Source organism: Ruditapes philippinarum, unplaced genomic scaffold, assembly GCF_026571515.1.
Source record: "Ruditapes philippinarum isolate M1 unplaced genomic scaffold, ASM2657151v2 ctg3037_1_1_1_1, whole genome shotgun sequence".
Taxonomy (NCBI): domain Eukaryota; kingdom Metazoa; phylum Mollusca; class Bivalvia; order Venerida; family Veneridae; genus Ruditapes; species Ruditapes philippinarum.
Genome location: NW_026859267.1, coordinates 34,644 through 60,372, shown reverse-complemented (window position 1 = coordinate 60,372; position 25,729 = coordinate 34,644). Strand labels below are relative to the sequence as shown.

The window sequence follows — 25,729 nt, the reverse complement described above, 5'->3', positions numbered from 1 at the left end:
AAACGGGGCAAAATAGAGTTATGATTCTTTAGCGGTACACTCCGCCTAAATGCCCTCTACTAATGTGTGCAGTTTTAAGAAATTTTGTCCAAGAGTTTTCAATTTATGCTCCGGAATAAAACGGATGGTCAGGCAGACGGACAAGGCGGCGCCGACTATAATATGCTCTCCCTTTTGGGAAGCATAAAAAATATACCTCTGTTCCTACTATTAAGTATTGTATTAATGCGGTGGCATCTGACCTCTGCAAGCTAAATTTATAAATTATGATAATGTCACAATATACATGTACATGTTGTTGACACGAGAACGGGACATATGGTAATTTGTTTCTGATAAGAGCAAAATACAGAAGACAATATTGCCCGTCAGAGAGAAGTAGATGACAGACATGTTTTTCGGGTTATTTTTACTTTTGGTTATTTTCAGTAATGTGTGTGTTGCTGAAAATAAGCGGGAAGAAAAGAGAATATTGATAGACGATAACTATTACACTTTACTTTCACGACTGGATGCACTAGAGAAGGAGGTGACCGATCTGAAGTCCAACTATGGTAATATTTTTCATATGATAACACTTTGAATTCGTAGCAGAAAGGTGACTGGCCGAGCCTTTATCTGTATTAATCGGAACGTCTTCGGCTATTATCTTTGATTATCCGAAGATTGACGGAAAAGGCCGAAAAGTTGCGATTGTATCTGTGACGTTCATAATGCAAATGCATCTGAGATCAAAGGGGGTGTAACGGTGCTTGGACTCTATATTTGGGTTATTTGTGACCGGTGACAATCCTTATATATATGGAGCGATAGCTCAGTTGGTTAAACTATGGAACAGAATTAATGCATTTATTCCATCTTGCTTTATGATATCGGAACTTACATTATGCTTGCTTCTATACTTCTTTATGACAATGAAAACCTGCGTTTTGCTGAATTCAATCATGCCTTATGATTACTGAATGCACTTTCATGTATTTTTTACCTTGTGTGTTCCCTACTAAACCATCAAACTCACATATTTTAATATGCTATATGTTTAATTGCATCTTTTTTAAAGGACAACGTATTATGTTTGGTGTTTAAGATACCATTCTTTATAACTATATGTAACATGGTAGTTGTATCTTTAATTTGCTATAAATCTACCACTTATATTGTCGGCATTATGTCAAAATAAACTATTCATTTTGATCAATAATTGGCGAATTTGATGTGTCTTAGCATTCATATGCTTCAATATATCCACTGATTACAAATATAATGCAATACATGATCACTGCGCATCGACAACGAAGATGACAACGATAGCGATATTATAGTCGCATGTGACAGTACGCACTAAGCAGTTGGCAGTAAGCATAATGCGAGTTGCAATAATTTGTGTTCATATTATGACAGCAGGTGTCGCTTTGTCGGTACATCCCGTTATTTTCCGGATGATCCCGTATTTTGGCACGTGGAGTAAACAGTTACGTCCACTTTATATAGGGGCGTATACGGAACAGTGTTAGTTGGGGACTGACATGTAAATTTACTGAAAAACAAGAGAACACGATGCGACAGACGAAAAGAGCGTGTTTTTGAAGATTCCGCCAGCATGTGGAAAAAAAAGTTAAATATGTCTCTAATAACTCATCCTACAAGTGGCAACTCACCTTTTATACAATTGTTTACACTTCTTTTTGAGCGTGTGTGATAAGTGAAATTGAATTTTATCAAACTTAAGGTGGCACAAAGGTTAATTGTGTGTGTTTTTATTTATCTCGTGCGCACGAGATACTGTGTCGTGGCCACGGGTTACTAAGTTGTGGCCACGAGATAGTTAAGTCGTTGGAACGAGATACTATGTTGTGGCCACGAGTAACTAAGTCGTGGCCACGAGATAATTAAGTCGCGGGAACGAGATAACTTAGTCGTTGGAACAAATTACTATGTCGTGGCCACGAGAAAGTTTAGTCGTGGTCACGAGAAAGTTTAGTCGTGCGAACGAAATAAATAACCAATCAAATTACACTATTTACATGAATTTTCCTATCAAGGATGCCCCTACTTCACTTGCCCGTAAAAGTGCCATTTATACAAGTTATTGATTGGTCAAAGATTTTGCGTCATTGTGGCCCAGATTTCCAAATTGCCTAAAAATCATTTGGTATCATCTTCTGATCGTTTTAGGTTATATAAACTACGGCTTATTCTTTCTTAATCATTTATCAGACACGGATTTTACATGAAGTGTCATGTTTATCTGACCTGTGACCTCAAACATCCTTATAGGATATATTCTGTCAATGGACAATGTCCCTTCCCAATAAATTAAACCTGGACTAAATCCCTCTAAAATTATGGTATAAACAATGTTAACAGGCCTTTGTACGTACAAAATGACCAATTCTATCATAGAATTGTTCCAACAAAGGGCTATAACTTAGTCAAAATTCATGTCTTATTTATGGGCCTTATGATCCTAAAGACATGTATTAAGTTCAAAGTGAACACTTCAGTATTTTCAAAGGTTAATGTTGCGCGTAAATCTTTAAACAGAAATTTTCTAAGTTTAAAAAATCATGGTGTAATCTTATTTAATTATCTCGTCTGCACGACTTAGTTATCTCGTTCCCACGACTTGTACGACTTAGTAAATCGTGGCCGTGACATAGTCTCTCGTGGCTACGATATAGTATCTCGTTCCCACGACTTAACTATCTCGTAGCCACGACTTAGTAACTCGTGGCCACGACACAGTATCTCGTGCGCACGAGATAAATAAAAACACACACATGCCACTTAGTAACTCGTGGCCACGACTTAGTACAGTACAAACTTGATTCTTTTTTGTAAAATAAAATAAATATAATTTGGCTTCACACAAACATTGTGCTTTAAATCCTTTACACTGCAAGTGGGCAGTATGAATATACATGTATAGTGTTATTACAAAAATATATATGGAAGTTTCTTTTAAAGACAGGCACAACTTTACTTGACCCGTAATAAGGAAAGCAGATTCCTATACATTATGTGTATGTGTTTTTATTTAAATAAAACATATTTAGTAAGAATTTTATAGATTTCAATAAATTTCTGTGATGAAAATATATTACTGAAAGATGTGCATAGTATATTTTAAGCACAAATGTATGTGAATGTGGTTGTGTGTGCGGGATGTCTGATCTATAATCAGACACACATATGCCCAACATTTGTAATTGACTATGCACATGTCATAAAAATAAACAACTTCCTTCTTTCCTTATTATACATGTATATTTTAATGTGTTACATACCTATTCGCCACTATTGACTTATTGACTCTGAGACGTTTATTAAGTTCAAAGGCCAATTAATAAGTTTTGCTTTTAATGTCCAGGTCATTAAATAGAGACCTTCGCAATCGCAGTACCTGGGCAGGTGCTTAACTGGATGACAGCATTATATGTTTTGTTAAGGAAGTACACTTTGACCACTATTGCATGAAACTTACACGTATATATTCCATCCCAGCTCATCAACGTATCTTCGGGGGTAGGTGCAGCCCTTAACCAAGGCCTGAATCCGCCACTGTACGTATAATTGCCCCATTGCTTAACTGTTTACGAGCATATTTTTTCTATTAGACTGTATACATATACATGTATAAAATTATATTGCATAATCCCTACTACTTGTATTTATATTCTTTCCACTGCAATTTATGTATTAAGCGCTTGGTACGTATTTATAGCATTGTCGCCCTCTGTATTTTAACGTATAACCACGATGGCCCTAACGGTATTCCGTAATATATACATGTACGGAAAATTCCGATGATTGGCGGATCATGGGAAAAATCCGTTGATATCGATAACAGAGTTCTCGCCCCTTAACAGTTCACAAATCGCTAGACATTGTTTAAATTGTTTATCATAATGTAAGATGATCAAACATAATCCACAAAGCCTCAGACACCGTAACAAAATCCATCAGGGAACAAAAATAGTCAATTTTAAATGACTTCTACATAAAAGTAATACAAAAAAAATAAACCGTAAATAGTTTGTATAGAGCATGAAGAAAGGCAGCTTATACATAAAGGTATATGACGTTAACATTTTAGTATTCCAAATGGCTTGTTCCAGTTTAATAGTTATCACTCAATGAAAGAATCGGTCACTACGAAATGTTTAAATGGCATAATGACAAATGGAATCCAGAATAATGCAACGTTTAAATATCATAAAGCAATATGGAATCAATCATAATGCAAGTTCTAATTTCATGTAGCAAGATGGAATTAAGCATAATGCAAGTTCCAATGTCATCAAGCAAGATGGAATCAAGCAAAATGCAAGTTCCAATGTCATCAAGCAAGATGGAATCAAGCATAATGCAAGTTCCAATGTCATCAAGCAAGATGGAATTAAGCATAATGCAAGTTCCAATGTCATCAAGCAAGATCGAATAAATGCATTAATTCTGTTCCATATTAAACCACTGACTATCACTCCTGAGGTCCCGGGTTCGATCCTGGGTTACACCCTTGGGATTTTTCAGAGACACTTTCAGTGTTTCCCACCTACCTAGAGGTGTACTGGTAAGAAATCCAGGTAATCCTCGCATGTATCAGTGCTATACACTGGGCATGTAAAAGAACCAAGGGGTCTTTTCAATAAGAGCTAGGGACTGGTTCCCGGATTCCCTTGTATCTTAAAGCTGTTTCTTAAATGTATACAATGTATACCTGCTTAGAGTGATCGAAAAACGATTTTAAAGCAGTATGATGTAGAAATAGAAATAGAAATTGTCACCTGTTTTTTAGTTCTGGACCTAGTTTTGGTCACAAATAACCCCAAAATAGAGTCCAGGCACCGTTACAACCCCTTTGTCTGAGATAATCCTGGTCCGTATGGGATCCAAACTTGTGTTGTCCATCGACCCATCTACCTTTCCCTGCGATTTAACATTTATCTCATGAAATATAACATCATAACAATTCAAGGTTCGCATATTATCTTAAATACTAGTACGTTTATTCTTACGCTTATTTAGTGAAAATCTTGCAAAAAGGGGGGAAAAAACAGACAAAAAAATGTGTTACGACTCCCAAAATAAAATCTCACTCCATTAGTAATGTTGAAGACTTTTGACGATAAAAATGGTGAATTATTCATGACAAATTCCATGCATATATATTTTTTATGAATAATTCAAAGTTTCGTCTAGATTTTAGTTGTTTTTTATGATGTACTATGCTCATCGTTTAGTAAAATATTTTTATCGCTAAAATTTATTGCAATTCATAAAATTCATACTGGATATGTCTTATTTTTTATGTACAAATTATGTATGGGAAGCTGCATTTCCTTTAATTAAGTCGAATGAATATTGTTCATCGTTTAATTATTTTCCATTTAACAGCGAGTGGTTCCCACAAAGAAGTGGCATTTATGGCCGAGCTGACCAAGACTATTACCGGACAGAATCACCATATCTACTTCGATGACGTCAAACTGAACATCGGGAATGCCTACAATCCGCACCACGGAACGTTTGTTGTCCCGGTAAACGGCACATACCAGTTCTCGGTAACTGCATGCTCTACTGCTGGACATTATATTGTGCTTGAACTGAATGCAAACAACGATATACTCGGGAAGGTATTGGCTGGTGACGATTCTTATGGTGATTGCAATTCTAAAGTATTCCTTGCTCAACTTCAAACTGGTGACGACGTTTTTGTTCAGCATATCTCACAAGGTGACAACCTCCTTTCAGCTTCTAGTTACGGAAAACCGTCTTTTACTGGAGTTCTACTTCACTAAAGTTGGATAACAAGAAGACACGCAATGCATTTCTGCTAATTTATATATGAATAGTAAATAAACTACAGTAGTATGCAATTGGCTTCATATTTAATTAATCTATTTGATAATAATATCTAAATGTTGTATTACGTTCTAGTGTGCCTTACTAGTATTTATAGTACTGTACTCGTGTATATCAGTGCATTGTTGTCCGAATTTTGAGCCTCACACGAATGAATTAAAAGAATTTTTTTTAATACAATTATTCAAAAGTTGATAAAAATCATGTACATAAAGTATACGTAATATCAATCACCATGCAAATTCACTCTTGCATAAAGTAACGGCAATCTATTAACTCCAGATTTGCTGGAATACTAAAAAGAAAACCATGAATCAGTATGACCGCGGCTTTTTTAGATCTTCTGGTTATAATTGAAAGATATTTTTACGTGTAAATGTATGTGATGGCGTAGGGTATTGTAGTATGGTTTTAGATCGCACCAACACTATAGGGCTCACATGGCAACTTTCCATCGAAACATTACAAAAATAGATTGCATTTAGTCAAGTTATTTTTGTGATAATTAAAATGAACAACATCAGAACACCTTACCTATTGCCAATCAGAGAGTCTTTTTTTATTACATGACTTCCTCAGCCAATCAAGTTGCGACATCTCCATTCATTGATACTTAGTACACAGGGCCGAAGCTTTGTATTGCAATGGGCATACCTTCCACTATACATTAGGTCGATTCACTTTTTCATACAAAATAAGTCTTTTTTTATAATTTTTGTGCTTTGGAATCAAAATTGATCCTGTCCAAGCCTTATGGCTTTTTTTCAGATCATTCCCCTTGTTATAATGAGTTATACATGTATAATGAAAGGGAAACAACTCAATATTGGAACGATTTATATGTGTACATGCTATGCAATTTTTCTAAAAAAAATAATAGCTGGGAGTTTTTCTGGCCCAGACGTCTCGAAAGAGAGATGTATGAATTTTTGAGATGTTTATGAAGTGATTTGAGCACATTATAAGGAAAAGATACACCTCAAAATTTGCTAAGGATCACCTTTTTGACATTGCATATTTCAGTCTTTATATCATCATATTAAAATCATATTTCCACTTACGATACACCTGTACGGTGACTTCATAATCGTGTAATTAAGATATCGATTTGTCATGTACACCATGCACGATAAGCACGTGGAAAAGCATACCCATAGAAATGTTTTGTTTTATGGCCATGTGCTTTCACTTAAACGTGTACAAGCAGCAAGACTTCTCTCGTTTTATTGTAAAACTGTGTTCGAAATTAACAAACTAAGGCAAATCGACAGGTTAGACGAAGTCTTAGTGAAGATGAGATGAACAGGGGTATTGAAATATTGGAGGCTGGTCGTTCACAAAAGCACGTTGGCCATGCCCTTGGGGTATCCCAGAGTGTAGTCTCCAGGATGTGGAACCGATTCCAAATGACTGGAGATGTCTTGCAGGGCCACGCCATAGGTTGTGAACGTTCAACGACTCAAGCCCAGGACCGATTAATTGTCCTTCAGGCCAGGCGCCAACGGTTCTTGAATGATATGACCTTACGTAACGACTTCCAGAATGTAACTGGTGTGCGTGTAAGCACACAAACTGTTAGAAACAGGTTGCATGATGCCGGGCTGAGGTCAAGGAGGCCAACAATTCGCATTCCTTTGACACAACACCATATTTAAGAGCGTTTGCAAAGGGCGCAGACTCATGTCACATGGACAGTTAATGATTGGACCCCGGTCCTCTTCACTGATGAGTCAATGTTTTGTGTGAACTTCATGTACAGACGGGCTAGGGTTTGGAGAAGTCCAAATGAACGCTTAGCTCCAGCATGCGTTGCAGAACAGGACCGTTTTGCATGGTTCAGTAATGGTGTTGGCGGAAATAAGCCCTCAGGGGAAACGGACATACACATGATTGAACACGGTACACTGACGGCAGTAAGGTACGTCAATGAAATTTTAGGCGTCCATGTACGCACGTACGCTGGTGCATTCGGCCCTGATTTGACCACGCCCGTGCACACAGAGCCAACAAACCGATATCTTGAGAAGGCAACTATAGTCCGCATGGATTGGCCAGCGAGGTCCCCGGATTTAAATCCAATTGAGCATGCTTATGGTATGGTGCAGAAAGCCATTTCTTCACGCCGTATCAAACCAACAACAGTTCAGGAGCTAAGACATGCAATCATAGAGGAATGGGCCCAGATTTTTCATCACAAGGTCCGCAGGCTCATCAGCAGCATGCGGTGGCGATGCCAGGCCGTAATTAATGCCCGCGGATACACTACGCCAACCATTTCCTGATCTGCAAGAATTTTTTTATTCCACTATGTGATCTCCAAAATGTTGATTTTCGTCCAGCACACTCTTTCCGCATCAGGCACACGTCAAGGAACACTTTCATTATCGTTATTTTCATAAAAATCAATTACTAACTAATAATATTTAATATCTTTTAATCAATTTTCACATTTATTACAAATACACAAAAGTAACGCACTGTAGAAAAAGTGATCCTTAGCAAATTATGAGTAATATATGATTCACGCAATTTTGTCTTTACACTCGTAAAGGAACGATAGCATAGATAAGTTTAAATATAAGATACATTGTCTCTAATGATTGTTTTAAATCGTAAATGTCTTTTATGTGTTCAGAAATAGGCAATGCTTAGTTGAAAAGATAGTATTTATGAAAAATAAAGTATTTTAAGTTTTACAGCTATCCTAAATGTAGTAAGAATACGTTTATTTTTAATCATTTATTATACAATGGCCTTTGTGCACAACTGGCTTTGACACTCAAGTTCATTAGAAACTACTGCATTATGGCAATTGTATTATAAACACATTAAAACAAGTGCCGGTTGAACCAGGTGATGCTTCCCGCATAAGTTTTGCACACAAAAAAGTATGCATCTTGTAGTTTCAAAGTGAACAAATGGCAATTACTCCTAAAATTAGGTAAGGCAGAGTTACGGTTCGTTTGCATTGCTCTTCTACCTCATGAGATCTTTCTACCGTCAACGTTTCTTGTTCATATATCTTATACTTTCGGACCTATGTCCTTGAAAACGTTCGAAGTGTAAAATGAACAAAGGACAATAACTCCCTTATTACTCACTTCTATAATGAGATCTATCTAACTACAAAGTTTCACGTTGATATCTCTTATAATATTAGAGTTATGTCCCAGACAAAGTTCAAAGTGTAAAAATGTACAAAGGGCTATAACACCGAATTTAGGCAAGACAGAGTTATGGTTCTTTTGCATTGCATTTCTACCCAAGGAGATATTTCTACCTACACAATTTCATTTCATGTTGATATCTCTTATAGTACATGTAGTATTAGAATTATGTACTGGACAACGTTCAAAGTGAAACAAGGGTTTTCAGGTTTCTAAAAGGGGAGGTAATTCAAACACGGGGCAAGATAGAGAGAGTTATGATTCTTTGGCGCTACACTCTGCCTTAATGCCCTCTACTAATGTGTGCAGTTTCAAGAAATTCTGTCCAAGAGTTTTCAATTTATGCTCCGGAATAAAACGGATGGTCAGGCAGACGGACAAGGCGGCGCCGACTATAATATGCTCTCTCTCTTTTGGGGAGCATAAAAATATACTTCTGTTCCTACCATTAAGCATTGTATTAATGCAGCGGCATAGCATTTGTTTCACAAATGCAATCTTGTTGTTCGAGATGTGAAAATTCGAATTTGTGACCGTTAGCTTTCTAGTGACAGAGTTGTATTATCTGACCTCTGCAAGCAAAATTTCTAATTTATGATAATGTCACAATATACATGTACATGTTGTTGACACGAGAACGGGACATATGGTACATAAGGTCTTTACTGATAAGAAAGAGCACAATACAGAAGACAATATTGCGCGTCAGAGAGAAGAAGATGACAGATATGTTTTTCGGGTTATTTTTACTTTTGGTTATTTTCAGTAATGTTAGTGTTGCTGAACATAAGCAGGAAGAAAAGAGAATATTGATAGACGATAACTATTACACTTTGGTTTCACGATTGGATGCACTAGAGAAGGAGGTGACCGATCTAAAGTCCAACTGTGGTAACATTTTTCATATGATAACACTTTGAATTCGTAGCAGAAAGGTGACTGGCCGAGCCTTAATTTTATCTGTATTAATCGGAACGTCTTCGACTATTATCTATGATTATCCGAAGATTGAAGGAAAAGGCCAAAAGGTTGCGACTGTACCTGTGACGTTCATAATGCAAATGCATATGTGAATTAATCTTGGTCCGTATGGGATTCAAACTTGTGCTGTCCATCGACCCATATACCTTTCCTGCGATTTAACATTTATCTCATAAAAATAACATCATAACAATTTAAGGTTTGCATATTAACTTAAATAAGTTAATTCTTACGGTTATTTAGTGAAAATCTTGCAAAAAGGGGGAAAAACAGACAAAAAAAAATGTGTTACGATTCCCAAAATAAAATCTCACTCCATTAGTAATGTTGTAGACTTTTGACGATAAAAATGGTGAATTATTAATGACATATATTCCATATATATTTTCATGAATAATTCAAAGTTTCGTCTAGATTTTAGTTGTTTTTATGATGTACTATGCTCATCGTTTAGTAAAATATTTTTATGGGCATGTAAACACACTGATGGGTCAGACTAGGTCATTAAAATAGTAGATTGACCTCCCAAATAAATCAATTAACAGACTTTGTTCATTTTGACTATTATGTTGTATGTTCCAAAGAAAATACCACATGAATTTGAAATTCTATCAAGTAACAAATATTAATGATAATATCCAAAAATACCCCCTCTATAGTATAAATAAACTTATACCTTATAGGGGGTATATTTTGGATATTATAGACCTGTATATTTTGGTTATTATCGTTAATATTGATAGAATTAAAGTTCCTGCGAAAAAAAAAAAGAATTTTTTTTTTAATTCAAATCACTAACATGCCTACCAAAGTTCAATGTCTTTGGTCCGCCCATTCATAAATGGTATGCAATACTAGTTAAAAACAATTAACCATTGAAAAGTTTATAAGAATATCTGGACATCAGAGGTCTACTAGTTCATCTGAAGTCACTTGCTGCATTTTTTGCTTGGACGCCATTTGATGCTTTGCATCAATGCTTTTCTTGTTCATCATTTGTTTTGTTATTTTCCATTTAAAAGCGAGTGGTTCCCATAAAGAGGTGGCATTCATGGCCGAGTTAACCAAGACTATTACCGGACAGAATCACCATATCTACTTCGATGACGTCAAATTGAACATCGGGAATGCCTACAATCCGCACCACGGAACGTTTGTTGTGCCGGTAAACGGTACGTACCAGTTCTCGGTAACCGCATGCTCTAGTGGCAACCATTATATTGTGCTTGAACTGAATGCAAACAACGTCATGATAAGCAAGTATTCCAAGTTTCATGTAGATAGATTGACATTTTTGAATAATGGGCAACATTAAAGCTTTTGCACGACGGCGACAATGCCGTCGCAGCGGTCATAATCTTCGAAATTTAAAGACGAGCTAACTAAATGACATTGACAATTTCATTGCCCCGATTATGAAAATTGATAATTTGAAGTACATTTGTATATAAATATTTGAAATTTTAGGATTCATGTGTAAAGAGACATTAAATTTTATGATCAAATTATCAAACTCTAGCTAGCTCATTGAATTCAGTTAGGAAAGAAATGAAGTATAATTTGAATAATAACTCTGGTTTATTTAGCAAAGCCTAGTGTGAGACAAACACGCTTTTAAAAACATATTCAATTCATGGAATCAGCATTACAGAATTTATCAATGAAATGAAATCATATCAAGTCAAATAAAATTACAAAAGAAATTAAATCACAAAAAGAATCCATCCACCCCCGAACCATCGATCCATCCATCAACAAAAGAAATAAACAAATAAATCATAAAAAAGTCATACCTTTTACTTGACCTTCCAAGTTACCTATCACTCCTGTCTGACCCTCAACAGTTTGTTTCAAATATTTTACCTCTTGTTCGAGCATTATTAATCTATTTAGCATATCATAGTTACACGAAGGCATACAACTCGGTTCCTCATCATTTAATCCGAAAACTGTGTGTAAAATTAAATAGATAGAGAAAAGAGCGGCGTTTCTTTGTTTCAACATGATTGCCAATACAAGATGTACTTCTATCTTTAGTTAAACAACTAGACGGACTGACAAGTACAGTCGGATATTAATCTTTTCTTAAGGAGGCACTTGTACTTAACGAGCATTTTCATGTCATTAGTAAAGGAAAGTGAAGGAGAATAAATATTGATACGTGATGTGAAGGTTATTATCATATATCTTTACTAATTTGATTTAAAACTATAACACGTATGATAAAGCCACAGTCTCACTTACATCCCGGCAGAGCCCCGGTAGATGTCCGGGGTGATCCGGGAACGAACCGGGAACAACTGGGGTACATCCGTAACTCTGCCGGCAACGTCCTGGATGATCCGGGAACATCCGGCGATGATCCGGAGTATGATATAGCCGGTAGAGCTACGGTAGAGCCCCGGTATATGCCGGCAGAGCCCCGGTAACTACAGGCAGAGCCCCGGAGGATAAAGGTAGAGCTACGGTTGATCCCGGTAGAGTCCCGGCAAAGCCCGATCATTTCAAAAGAATAACGACAATTTGCGATGATTGCACTTGTTTGTATTAAAAGCCTTGAAGTTCCCATTTCCATTCTACCCAGTATGGCATAAGGATTTTTCAGAAAATCATCATGAATTACTATTCTAGAACAATAGATATTATATTAAATAAAAATTATGTATCAATGTTATCATTTTCGGGCGTTTTCAATCCACAGGGGTTCTACCGGGGCTCTGCCTGGATCGTCCTGGGCTCTACCGGGCTCTGCCTGGATCGACCGGGGCTCTGCCTGGGTCAACCGGGGACTTCCGGCGTCATCCGGGAACGACCGGGGAAGCACCGGCATGAACCGTAGCTTCACCTGGGCTCTGTCTGGATGATCCGGAGCGCATCCTGGGTGGTTAGTAGGGAACTACCGTAGTGCTGCCGGGGTAAGTGTGACCGCAACAATAATTTCATCCCGGATCATCCCGGTAACTTACCGGGATGGTCCTGGGCTCTGCCGGGAGTAAGTGAGACCGCAGCTTAAAATTACGTTCCTCAAAATGACCATTGTGTATTATGTTTACCTTTGGTTGAAGTTTACAGGAGGTGACGAGCCACTTGATGCAGATGGTTTTATATGCTTGAATTTTTAGTTTGTGTTAGTTTTATTAATTTACTATTTTATACGTATTTATTAGATTATTGTTTTACATTTTAATAATCTCTATTTAAAGGGTAAATTACAAATATCGAAAATAAAACTAAATTTGATTTAATTATTTGCACGGTATTTTCCGATTGTTTCCATGTTGTTTATTCTAATTATCACAAAACTAAATTAACTATAGGCAATCTATTTTTGTAATTTATATTGGGGTTTGCATGATTTATTTCACTGAAAATACATTATATGAATCCCAGAATATCGAATAGCGTTGACATTTCCCTAAAGTCTTAACACATTGTCAAACAAGCGTGTCACTGAAAAAAAAATCTGCGTGGCACAAATTATTATACCGTTTCCGTTTACACATGTTCCTATATACATGTATGTCACACAGACTCCATTTTGGAACGTGGGAGGATTACAATAATTATAAATACATTTTGAAGCCATGAAACATATTAATTTTTATGGTAAAACGATGGGGACATTTTTTCAGGACAATCAAAGACCCTACAACGAAATCTTTTGTCGATTTATACTATAAATCTGATGCTCAAATGAAGATTCATCAATTGTCAGTTTCAAAAAGCATTATTTGTAAAGGTATTGCCGAATTTAACATTTCATGTAAAAATGGGGGTGGGGGGGGAGGGGGCGGGGTAATTAGAAATCAATTTCCGATAAAGTCTTGGCCAGTTTTTTCCCAATAAAAAAGAATGCGTTAATTTTAACGTTTAATTATAATGTACATATACATTTGCTGTACATATGTAACCTATTCTTGGATGTTTGGATATTGTTTTAGAGGAATAATTATATACGTATATAAAACTTCACTTAACTCTATGTTACACCTTTAATTACAATATACTGGATCTAATAGAATCGAACAACGTGAATAATGTCAATGTAAAGTTATCATAATATTATTTGAGCAACCCGACCCTATCTAGAAATATATTGCCAAAATTTTATCGAGTAAATTTCATGCTGATATTATTGTTTAAGCATAATTTATGTGTAACTGAGGTGCACCTGCAAAATTCCGAAAAAGGAATCACAAATGTGAAATACGAAAACAACACGACATATTTTATGCGCTGTATTGTCACTCTTTTATGTCGTTCTTTCTTAAGAAAAAGGCATAAGAAGCAGAAATACGACAATAAGCTCAACACAAAAAGCTATAAATTTTAAACAAAGAGCTGGACAGAACGGAATATATTAGTATTGCGACTCTGGTCCATGATGGAAACGTGCCAAATGAAGTAACACTTTTCAGATTTACAACATATGTATAATTTTACAAACGAAAGTGAAAGAGATATGTAAAATATAACGCTATCTAGTAGTCTCTCAATAGTTCTGTTAAACATCTACACGTAACGTCCTGTTACTTTTTTGTGTTTTTCTTTTTTCAAAAGCATGATAGAGAAACGATTTTTTTACTGATTTCATTAAAACGTCATGATTTGTATACAATAAGATATCAAATTTGTGTGGTGTTGTATAGTTTTGTTTTTGTTCAAAGACTCGAACTAACTACGTACATGTATAAATTTAAATAATAAGCATAATTTTAGGTTATAGGGTCATAATTGGCTCCTGTACTGACATTTCCAGTCTTTCTGCGATATCGAACACCGCCAACAACTAGTATGATCACGGCTAAACCACCAAACACACAGCCGAGGATGATACCCAACTTGCCATCTCCACCGTCGCCACCACCTCCGCCACTTGGATGATGATCTGCGGCACACTCAGTCACATCTGTTACAAAAAAACAATATCTTTGATTAGACCTTTGCTCTTGAGAGAACTTTCAAGGACCATTCTGTTTTCAAAATCGTTTTAAAAGTATATCTTTATAATGCGAGTTTTACCCTTAAGCTCTCAAATGTTGTAAATGAACTGATTCGGCGTCAATTTTTGGAACTTTCTTTTATCACTTTTGGGTATATCAGTATAAATTTTTTTGGATATATCAGTATAAATTTGTTGAGTTATTCAGTCAACTGTATTAAGTTTGGTCAGACTGCATGAAAGATGGTGCAGACCGGCCTCGCTCTATAATGGTTGCAACAGCGTAAGGGCAGTGTAAGAGTTGACGACCTTAAATTTGACAGGCCATCTTTTCAAGAATATCAGTCCTCTTAGACATATGAAAGTAATTAAAGTAAAAAATATAAATATCCTATCGCATTACTGAGCAGAAAGCATTATTAAAATAATTTTTCTACATTTAACGACATACATTATTAATACACATTTATACATTTCCCGAAAATGTCAAAATCAAAACACAGTATATTAATTTGAAGTTGTAAGTATTTTAAAAACGAACACTTCTAACCATTGTTTGTAAAATCCGATGTGCCCGTTTTACCAAAAGCCCTGTACTGTAGATCACTGAGTTTCATATGTGTATCTTTGTCTACATTGATGTCTTCTTCGGCATTGCATTTAAACGAACCATCTGTATTTACTTTTAAATTGGCAATTGCTCCAGAGGTCGTAACACTCTCTTTACTACCTTTGATAGAAAATAAACGTTTAAGCATCCAGTGAAATTTCCAAATTCTAGTAAAAGTGTTCGGAATATAGCTGTTTTAGTGATTGGTTTTATAAGTTTAAGTGCATTGATATAACAAATGTTCATATGCACGATAAAAATGTTTGCAATGTTTGAGTTCAGATGCGCGGGAAAAATGATAAATTCGAGTTTAGCGTACTAGTAAGAATTAAATGTTAGAGTTCAGATGCCCTGTAAAATTTGCAATGTTCGAGTTCAGATGCGCAGTTAAAATTGCGATGCTCGAGTTCAGATGCGCAGTTAAATTGAAATGTTCAAGTTCATTTGCGAAGTACAAATTGTGATGTCCGGGTCAATTCATAGGCACTGCATTTCCATGTTCGATATCAGATGCACAGTTGAAAATGCAATGTTCGAGTTCATGTGATCAATAAAACATGGAATGTTTGAGTTGAATTTTGAAGTGAAGAAAAAATTGGAATGCCATAATTATCTAAAACATCTAATCGATAAACCGAGCAATGTATAAAAATTCATACTAATAATAATTATACGCAAAGAAAAGGACATACTTGAAAATTGTTGATTTATTACGCGTTGGTTGATTAATGTTGCTTTTGTACGTAGATTAAATCGTTGGTATTTCGTATCTGTGGAGTCATGTGTTTTATAGATAAGCATTTATGTCGCAAACATGTGCACGTATTCGTCTATTTGTGTGTTAGTCTTAATATAATGGTTATGTTCTATTATGCTTTATATTTAAGTCATGTCTAAAATTAATCTTTCCACCTAAACATTAAACATATATCGAACTACTTGTATTTATTATAATCTATGGGCTCAAAAATGAACTGAATTAAAATAGATACCAGGTTTATCTGCTTCAGGGAAATGGCTGTCAATAGTGTACGATAAGTTCAGTTTGTTCCAGGTGTACGTATTACCACTTCCCTCGAGTCGGTCCGCTACCTCTAGCCCCGCACCTTTCATTATGATGATATCCAAAACCCAAGATGCGTCAAAGAATGTGATAGTTATCTCCTGGGCTGAAGTATTTAAGTGACAATTTCCCTGTACATCTGCATCATTTGGCACCGTTATGTTTGAACTGATACCCTGGTATAAAAAAACAACGATAGAACAAGACAACAACGTACACTCTTAACAAAGAACATGTTTGTAAATAAAAGACTTAGTACATGTATTACAAATTGAAAGTGAATTGAACCAAATCTTATCATCGTGGATATAAATTAAATCATATTTAAAAAACGGCTCAGCGATAAGCTTAACTTAACAATGTGTACATAAACCGAATTCGAAAATATAAAACCATTGTTAACGTTACCCTTTACGTGAAATGAATCTGAAGAAAAACATTCAATAATGATACGTACTAACTAGTGCAAGTAAAAATGAATCAGTGAAAACATTACAAACATTTAACTATAAATCAATAAGTATGTAATATGATGAACATTGAATTAAAATGGTTAACATTGAATTAAAATGATAAACATTGAATTAAAATGATAAACATTGAATTAAAATGATAAACGTAGAATTTACTTAAACCTGACATCAAATACCGTTAAATACGTCAACGTACATTCGTGTTATCCTTCTTCTTATATGGTATATCAAACATTATAAACCCTTCTATAACAATGCAGACAGTGCCATTGTTTTTGACAATGAATTTAGGACGAGTTGTAGGCCTTGGTTTTGTTGTTATTGGTACAGTAGTGGCACTTGACGTAGTATGTGGCTCGGTCGTGTCGACATTGGTTTCTGTGCTTGTTTTCATCGGCGGTTCAGTTGTGTGGGAATGCCATGTGGTGGAATCTGGTTCAAAAGTTGTGGTTTGTCTTGGCTCAGTTGCTGTGGTTATATCGGATGGTTCGGTTGTGGTTTGTCTTGGCTCCGTTGCTGTAGTTATTTCAGAAGGTTCGGTTGTGGTTTGTCTTGGCTCAGTTACTGTGGTTATATCGGAAGGTTCGGATGTGGTTTGTCTTGGCTCAGTTACTGTGGTTATTATGGAAGGCTCTATAGTTGTCATCAAATCCTGTTTACATTCTTTTGCTGAAGACATAAAAACAAAATTTGTTTTCTGGAAAGGATTTGGTTACTTTACAAATTTTGCTTATTCTTTTTTATTCTCTCTTTTACCCACTAACATAAGTAAACCATAGCGTTGTTAATGAAACTAACCGTTTTCAAACATAAATAATTTTAAAATCGTTACATAACAGTGCACAGAACCATAATGAACTTAAACATTACTTAATTTGAACCGAAATTGAACTCAATAATGATCCGAACTTATACTAAAAAGTGACTTAACATTGATCAAAATCTATTCTCAACAGTGGACTGAACCTATACTCAACAGTTAACCGAACCTGAACTCAAAAGTGGTCCGTACCTATACACACCAATGACCCGAACCGATACTCAACAGTGATCCGAACCTATACTCAAAGTGATCCACACCTTACTTAACAGTGAACCAAAGTGTCACAATGTTGTTAACTATTGAAAACAGCAAAACAAAAGTTATATATCAGTTAAATGAAAAATAAGCTAACTTGATGTAAGAAGTTGAATATTGTCTTTCATTTTGTTTTATGTTCGTACAATAATTTTCGTAATTTCTCAGTCTAAACAATCTACAAGACATAAAAACAAAAATCAGATTGAGAGCATATTTAACCAGCAAGGATAGCTTAAATAATTTCTGATAAATAAGAAACGTACCTGGTCCAAACGTACTGTTAGTTACGGAATATGCCTGAACTTGGATATTTGATATAGTCATGGTCATGTCAAATGGAGCATCGAACCGGAAGTGAAGGTCTTGCGCAGTATGACATTCAAAGGAGTTGTTACTTGACGCCATTTTGCCTACATTAAAACCCATGTAGTCTTTCATTTCAACCGGTAAAGTATTGTTTATATTCATAAAATGTTTGCCGGGGTTTAGAAATAAAGCAACGTGCATAAGTATGTCGCCAAATTGTCGCCTGAACGAAAACTCCACGTGCTCTCCTGACGGAAAGAGACTGATCATCAAAAGAGAGTTGTTTTTAAAGAGTGAGTCACTGCACAAACTGGACCTATTAACTACTGTAGCTCCATTTAAGTCGAATATATCGGCCGCCTGAAAAAGAAAAAAAAATAGTGTACTTCTTACTGGAAAATAAGATTAGATACATTGTTTTGTTTGGTTTGGTTTTACGGCTAATCAACACAATTCAGATCATATGACTAATCTCGGGTGTTACAAACTTCAAAATCATCTCACCTGCTGGAGCTAAGAGATGCTTAGGAACTCATTTATTGCCTCTTTAGATCACACAGGGATAAATGCTACCTTTAATTCTGATGCCTCAACTCTTAAGCCACAAGGTAACATTAGATACCTAATAAGATGCAATAGTTTCATTGCAATATAAGCATACATGACTATGTGGTTTTGTCTTCAGAAGTGAATTTAAATATTTAGTAGTAGAGCTCCAGTACAAAAAAAACCTTGACACAATGTGTCAAAAGTTGAAAAGTTGATTAGCAAATCTACTTTGAAAAAGGTAAGACGTGACAAGTGGAATTCACGCCTATGTCAGAACAGATTTAATTCGGCCAGACTCTCTTTTAAAGTCTGAATTTGTTTATCTAAGTTTAATCATGTTAACTTTGATATATATATTTGTGTAACAGTCTTAAAACGATATTTTTATAATATATTCCAAACGTTTTCACCATTGCTTGAAATTTCCCTATACATGTATATATATAAATAATTTTATAAATATATGTAGTTTTTTTTTAAAAATAAAAACGCATAAATTATATGAGTCGGGATTAAGCGTCTATGTCATAGTCTTAATAATGAGTTGTGTTAGCTTATTACGATACTACGTTCATTAGATTATCAATGTACAGTTTTTAGAGTTGAAAAATGCGTACCGCTCACTTTATCATTAACCTTCATCTACAGACTAAATCTAATCGAGTCTTTAATTTTCAGGCAATTTTGTTGTTATAAGTGCTTCCGAGGGATTACACTTCATTATGACACCTTACAAACTCATTACCTCAAAAGTTGTTCCATCATTGTATGTTAGGTTAAAGGAAGCGTCGATATCAAGTAATATACATGCTGTACCCTTGTCTCCAAACTCAAAATATTCACTGTTCACTGAAAAATGTAAATTAGAGTGAGTATATAAAGAGAAGCATGAAAACATTACTAGTGAATGTTCGTTTAATAAATACTGGTATAATTATGTACAAGAGAGTGAGATATCCCTATGGGTAAATAATGTGTCTCTTTCGGAGAGAAAAAGTAATCCTTCGTTACAACGCATTTAAACCGCGAAGACAACTTTGTTTTTTTGATGACAGACAACAACAACAACAATAACAAAAAAAAAAAAAAAAAAAAAGAAAAAAAAAAAAAACCAAAACCAAAAATAACCCGCCCAAATAATTTTTAACCAAATAAATCTAGGCGCAGTTGTTTTGGTAAAAAGAACAAAACAAACAAGCCAACAAACGTACAAAAAAAAAACAAGCAAAAAAAACAAACAAACAAACAAACAAACATAAGGCATTTTCTGTCAAGTAAAAAACATTAGTTTTATAATTAAAAGCATTACATGTATATGAATATTGAAATTTACAGTTCATTTAAATCTATAAATAGCTCTGATCATTATGCACGAGTTTTCAAATAAAGCCTAAAAACATTTGTGAAAAGTTTTGAATATTTCAGTTACCGCATAAGAAGAATCCAAATTGAGCCAAGATTCCCAATTTCAATTTCCTGTCCATACTTTCATATAGTTTCAATCCGGTTTCAGTTTATTAATTTCTTCACATGAACTTATATACACTTCATCGAAAGTAGTAAAGTATTGGTTAAATACTAATCTATTTACTATAGACATTATTATCGAAGGGAAAGCGAGATAATAAAATCAACAAAATTAGTTTAAGTACTATCCCATATCTGATAGCAACTACAACAACTTTATCAGGACATAATTATCCGTGATTTGTTGCGTGTAAGATAAGTCATTCTGTTTAAATGTCATGGTCACTGCGCGACTTCACAGTCTGCACTACATTTTAGAAATCAATATCAATACATTTTTTTACAGGAATTTATGTTACCTTTTCAAACCAAACTGTAATCTTGTTGTCAGCTGGATGGTTTTTATTTCTACTGAAAAAAAAAATCTTTTCGGTGTGTGAAGGTCACAAGTCTGTTCATACAAAGTGCATAGCGCTACATGCTCGTATATCTGCTGTCGGTAGTTTACACATTTTTGATATAATTTTGATAAAGAATTTCTTTTTAAATACCCGAATGGAAGAGATATGTTTGTATTTTTCATTAAGAGTGAAAATCTTTGAATTTCATAAAAATGTGGAGAAGTCGAAAACTTACATTGTGAATGACGCAATTTTCGTCTTCACAAATGTGTTTGTAGCTCCCAAAGGCCTCAATCGGTAGGATTTAGTTGTACAGCATTAATTAGAGATAAGATGTACAATTTTCAAAGCAATACAACACTTGCATTCAGACGGTAATTTTACACTGTAGGAATCATCTGAGGTTTCCCTAAAAAGGATTCCTTTACATTGATTCTTTACATACTTTACTCACTAAATACTTCTTTCGCAATGAGTAATGATTGAAACACCTCCATTTCAAAAATATATATTTTTTTTAATGTGAAGCCTGACCGAGACTCAAACCTGGGACCCTCGGAATACCGTACTGCGGCTCTACTGACTAAGCTATCCGACCGCCTACAAACTACCTCCCCTCCCCTAATTAGAGAACAGTTCAATACCGTGACAATCATTTTCGGAATAATTTGGGATTCGAACATAACACAACTTTGGGTCTCCTGAAGAGTTTTTCAACATCATTATACCCCTTCTTACTACTATGTTTACCTTTTAGCCCTAATTGTTCTGGAATTTCATTCATTACACCCGTTATCGGGAGATAATTAAGTAATTTGTTACTTGTCATTGTGGGAGGTCTGTAAAAATCTGTACGACAAGATTTTCAAAATAGAACATGTCCTATCCCTTACATCTAGACTTAAGGTTTCCGAATTCAAGAAATAGTAGCCTTCACACATTAAGATTTGCCTGTACATCTTAGTTTTAATTTGTGTTGTACTTCAAAATCCTACAGTCTGTTGAGGCCTTAACTAGATCAGCGAAAATTTACAATTTCTTTATCGATGCTTAATTATAAGATATGTAGCCCCACCCCTCGGTTTATTAGCATTATCTTAGTAATAAAAACGATTACCATTATGACCATCTGTATTTTAACATATCTAAAAGTTCGATATTATGTTCAGTATTTAAGCTATTGTACCAAAATACTTAATACAAATTATTTGATAGTATGAGTAAAATAAATTCCATATTTGGCGGTTTTAAAGTTAAAACGTGCACCATCAATAATTTTATAACATATATCTAATCTAGATAACACGTTGTAAAATACTACGTTTTATGTACGCGAAATTTCAACACTTTAAAACTACTTTCTACACACGATTGCATTAAAAACATACACGTACACAGCGTTCAGTATTAAACTATTAAAAAATGAATAATACTATCATATAATATTCAAACTTTCCATTACCCATGCATAAATAAGTACCAGTCCTGTCTGATTTTACTTGGCAAATCGCTAAATCTTGGACCTTGTAAATCGGCAATGTGTCCCGAATTGTTTCGTCTACATTGTGATCAGCAGCTCGTTTCTACTTGCAGCATGCACTTTATGAGCCTAGAATATGAATTTATTATTCAAAATCTTACAAATCTTCGAATTTACAATTTCCTTACGAAATAGCTGGTATAGACAAGCAATTTATCCATTATTAGTATGCTGTTTGTGGTCATTACATCTTTATCGGTCTGTCCTGGGACAAAATTATACAATAACTGATTCAAGTGTACTGTAAAAAAGATGCTTTCTTAATTAGAGCCATCAGAATCACGCTTCACTTTTCTATTTCTTTGAATTATTTTGAATTATATTTATCAACGGATTTTCACATGGTGGAGTCGTAAGCCTATATTTGATTATGGGACTTGCATCATTTGGAATTTCTTGTAAAATATTGTTAAAAAAAATCTTGATAAAATTCTAAGTGATTTATTGTGACCATTTATCTGATGAATAAAATAATATTTTGTTCTAGAACTCTTTATCACATACTTAAAAGATATATGTAATATCGGATTATGTATCTTACACTTGCCCACAACTTCCATGAATAATTGTTTCGTGGTTTGTTGTTATGCCTAATAGATCTACTAAATACTATCAACGTAATCATATTCATTTAGTACAGACCTTCTATTGTAGAGTAATTCACTTTTAAATTAATTATAATTCCAATCCAAAAAGGAATTGTGCTGTATTACATATGTGTTATTATTATACTTTTGCAATGTCATACGCCCGTGTTTCAACGTTTAAGTTCTTGCCTATAAACCTTGCCTTGCAGTCTGGGCCATATAAACCTACGTCCGTGTTAACTTGGCCATATTACCTGTTAAAATCTGTATTATATGTAATAATTACACTGCTGCTAAAAATTACAAATATTGTTTTGTTACTATAAAACAGTTACAAAGTGATTTGACACTTCATGGTTATATGACCGTGTGTATAGTTATAAACTATTATTTGCTTAGTAACCCCCCCCCCCCCCCCTTACATAACCATTCTTAAAGGTATACTTTGTTCATTATTGAGTAAAATATTTTTAGCACAGAAATTTATTGAAATCAATTCTTACTGAGTGTATCTTATTTGAATAAAAAAAATGAAAAACACTATATATTCATCCTGTGACCACCTTATCTACTTTGTATGAAGTTAAAACGTGTTTATAGAGACTGTGTAGGAATTATAAATATTTTCTAATACATTTGTTGTATCATATTTAAAAACCATTATAAAGCAAGTGACTGTTATCTTCTTTGCAAACTTGTTATATGGACTTAATTACAGGAGAATATCTTAATTACGCAGCTTTTAAAGTTGACTATGTGGTTTGTACTATATGTTATAAATTGTCACATGTTTTGTACATATGTTTGTTATTTGTTGACCGAATGTTAGTTCAATATACTTATTTATTACACTGCATGGATGAGTATTTTAAGTGTACATTTGATCAAATTACCGTACTTCTTACTTGGATTTTGCAGAAGTAGCCTTTTTAATTAATATTTAACAGCAGGTTTTCCAAGCGAAATATATAAAGTGTACATTTGCTTTAGAACTTGCTAGACACAGAACAATAAATAAACTGAAGTTTATACCTAAGGTCACTTTGAAGTCACTTATATAGCACTCTTAGATAACACGTAAAATAGAGAAAGTAAGAATCCCTAAAGAAAGCCCAACACGGCAAAACTGAAAATGTTGCAGGCTCGGTTTGAGTGAGCCTGTTCATGGACGGTACTGTCAAGTGCAGTTAACATAAAAAAGTTACTTTTTGATATCCATTTTTGATAAATCATCACGTTAAAAGTAACATAAAAGTAACAACTCTGATTAGAGATTATTAACAATGGCGGTCGAGATATTCGGAAACATTCAGAATACTCCCGATGATAGGCTGAACACAAACCACCAATCATTCATTCAAATGGGTTGCTCTTCGAGCTCGCTATTAAAACATAAGGGCTTTCCGCGTCATAGGTATCGCTTAACTGAAGTTGTTTATTGGATTATTCTTGCTTCCATTTCACAAACTTCCATTACCTATTTTATGATATCAAGATTTATTTTAAACTTCGTCAAACAATAGGACATGGTCACACTGCACGGATGTAATGGTTGACCTGATTATTTACTGGTGGCGATTCCTAAATAGTTTGTATGTTCCATGGGGTTACGGTTTAGAGGTAAAAACTTGTTGGTGACTTATTTATGTTGTCTAAGTTTACTGGACGTTTAAGTTCTGATTGGCCAATTACAAATGTACCTACTTTTTGCCTTATAGCTCATCTCTTGGGCAATTACACTTTAGAAAATGAGTAAATAAAGTAGTTTTATACTTACTTAACTTATAATATGAAATTTAGCAAAGCCTATGTACGGGGAGTCTACTAACAATATCGTCCATATTTCCATTTTGAAGGTATTATTCGGTATTTCATGCACCGCATCCATATCTGAAGACTGGCGGAAAAGGCCGAAAAGTTGCAATTGCGCCTCTTTTTTAACGATTATTGTTAATCGAAAAAGTTGCGACCATTCCACACCGGAATATCCCGCCTTTGCATTGAAAATGGCGGCACCCAACTAGAACTGACACTGACAATTTCATTGATAAGTATAGAAATCTACATATTCTTTAATTGTTTTTTTTATTATTTGATTTCCTTCTAGATCTATAGCCGGGCAAGCCAAAACCCGGTCCGTTTCGCGGTCCTCACCTTTGACTTCCCGCAATATACCTCAAGGTTCAGAACTGTTCACTGTTTAGGGAAAAATGTGGCCTTGTAGAGCCCCAGCATGGTATTCCGAGATCCCGGTTTCCAGTCCCGGTCAGGCTGGACATTTTTCACACCATTTGCGCCCAACGAGGGACCATGACTGCACAGCTTTTAGTTTAATTCAAATTGCTCTGAGACCCAGATAAATTCGAGGACAAATTTCAATATAGCAGCTGAGTATGTCACGGTTTAAAAATGTTCATTATTAAGGGGAGAAGATGTATAAGCTGCCGGATAGCTCAGTCGGCAGAGCCGCGAAACGGTAAGCAGAAGGTCCCAGTTTCGAATTCCAGTCAGACTGCACATTTTACTCTCCCTCTGAAATTCATCAGAACTGTTTCATACATGCTATTTAATTTCCGGGATTCGAGATAATGAACGATTCTGTCTGAATCTGGTACCCTGGAAACAAGATCAGGTAAATGTTTGTGCTTTCTTCTGTTGTATGCTAATTTCATGTGAATTCCAAATTATTATCATCGT

The 25,729-nt window shown here is 34.9% G+C and overlaps 3 protein-coding genes across 3 annotated transcripts; 2 read left to right on the top strand and 1 right to left on the bottom strand.

Moving 5' to 3' along the window:
- The first annotated feature begins 332 nt into the window (after window positions 1-332).
- Window positions 333-5,927, top strand: LOC132755904 (heavy metal-binding protein HIP-like). The gene is made up of 2 exons (XM_060746842.1): window positions 333-554; window positions 5,398-5,927. The coding sequence occupies exons 1-2, from the start codon at window positions 383-385 to the stop codon at window positions 5,799-5,801; spliced, it is 576 nt and encodes a 191-aa protein (XP_060602825.1). The 5' UTR covers window positions 333-382; the 3' UTR covers window positions 5,802-5,927.
- Window positions 5,928-9,704: 3,777 nt separating this feature from the next.
- Window positions 9,705-11,328, top strand: LOC132755899 (heavy metal-binding protein HIP-like). Its single transcript, XM_060746836.1, has 2 exons — window positions 9,705-9,923; window positions 11,036-11,328. The coding sequence occupies exons 1-2, from the start codon at window positions 9,752-9,754 to the stop codon at window positions 11,326-11,328; spliced, it is 465 nt and encodes a 154-aa protein (XP_060602819.1). The 5' UTR covers window positions 9,705-9,751.
- Window positions 11,329-13,991: 2,663 nt separating this feature from the next.
- On the bottom strand, window positions 13,992-19,935 carry LOC132755898 (location of vulva defective 1-like). The gene is made up of 6 exons (XM_060746835.1): window positions 19,783-19,935; window positions 18,446-18,848; window positions 17,298-17,770; window positions 16,558-16,804; window positions 15,506-15,685; window positions 13,992-14,922 (listed from the first exon to the last, which is right to left on the bottom strand). The coding sequence occupies exons 1-6, from the start codon at window positions 19,933-19,935 to the stop codon at window positions 14,729-14,731; spliced, it is 1,650 nt and encodes a 549-aa protein (XP_060602818.1). The 3' UTR covers window positions 13,992-14,728.
- Between the last annotated feature and the right edge of the window lie 5,794 nt (window positions 19,936-25,729).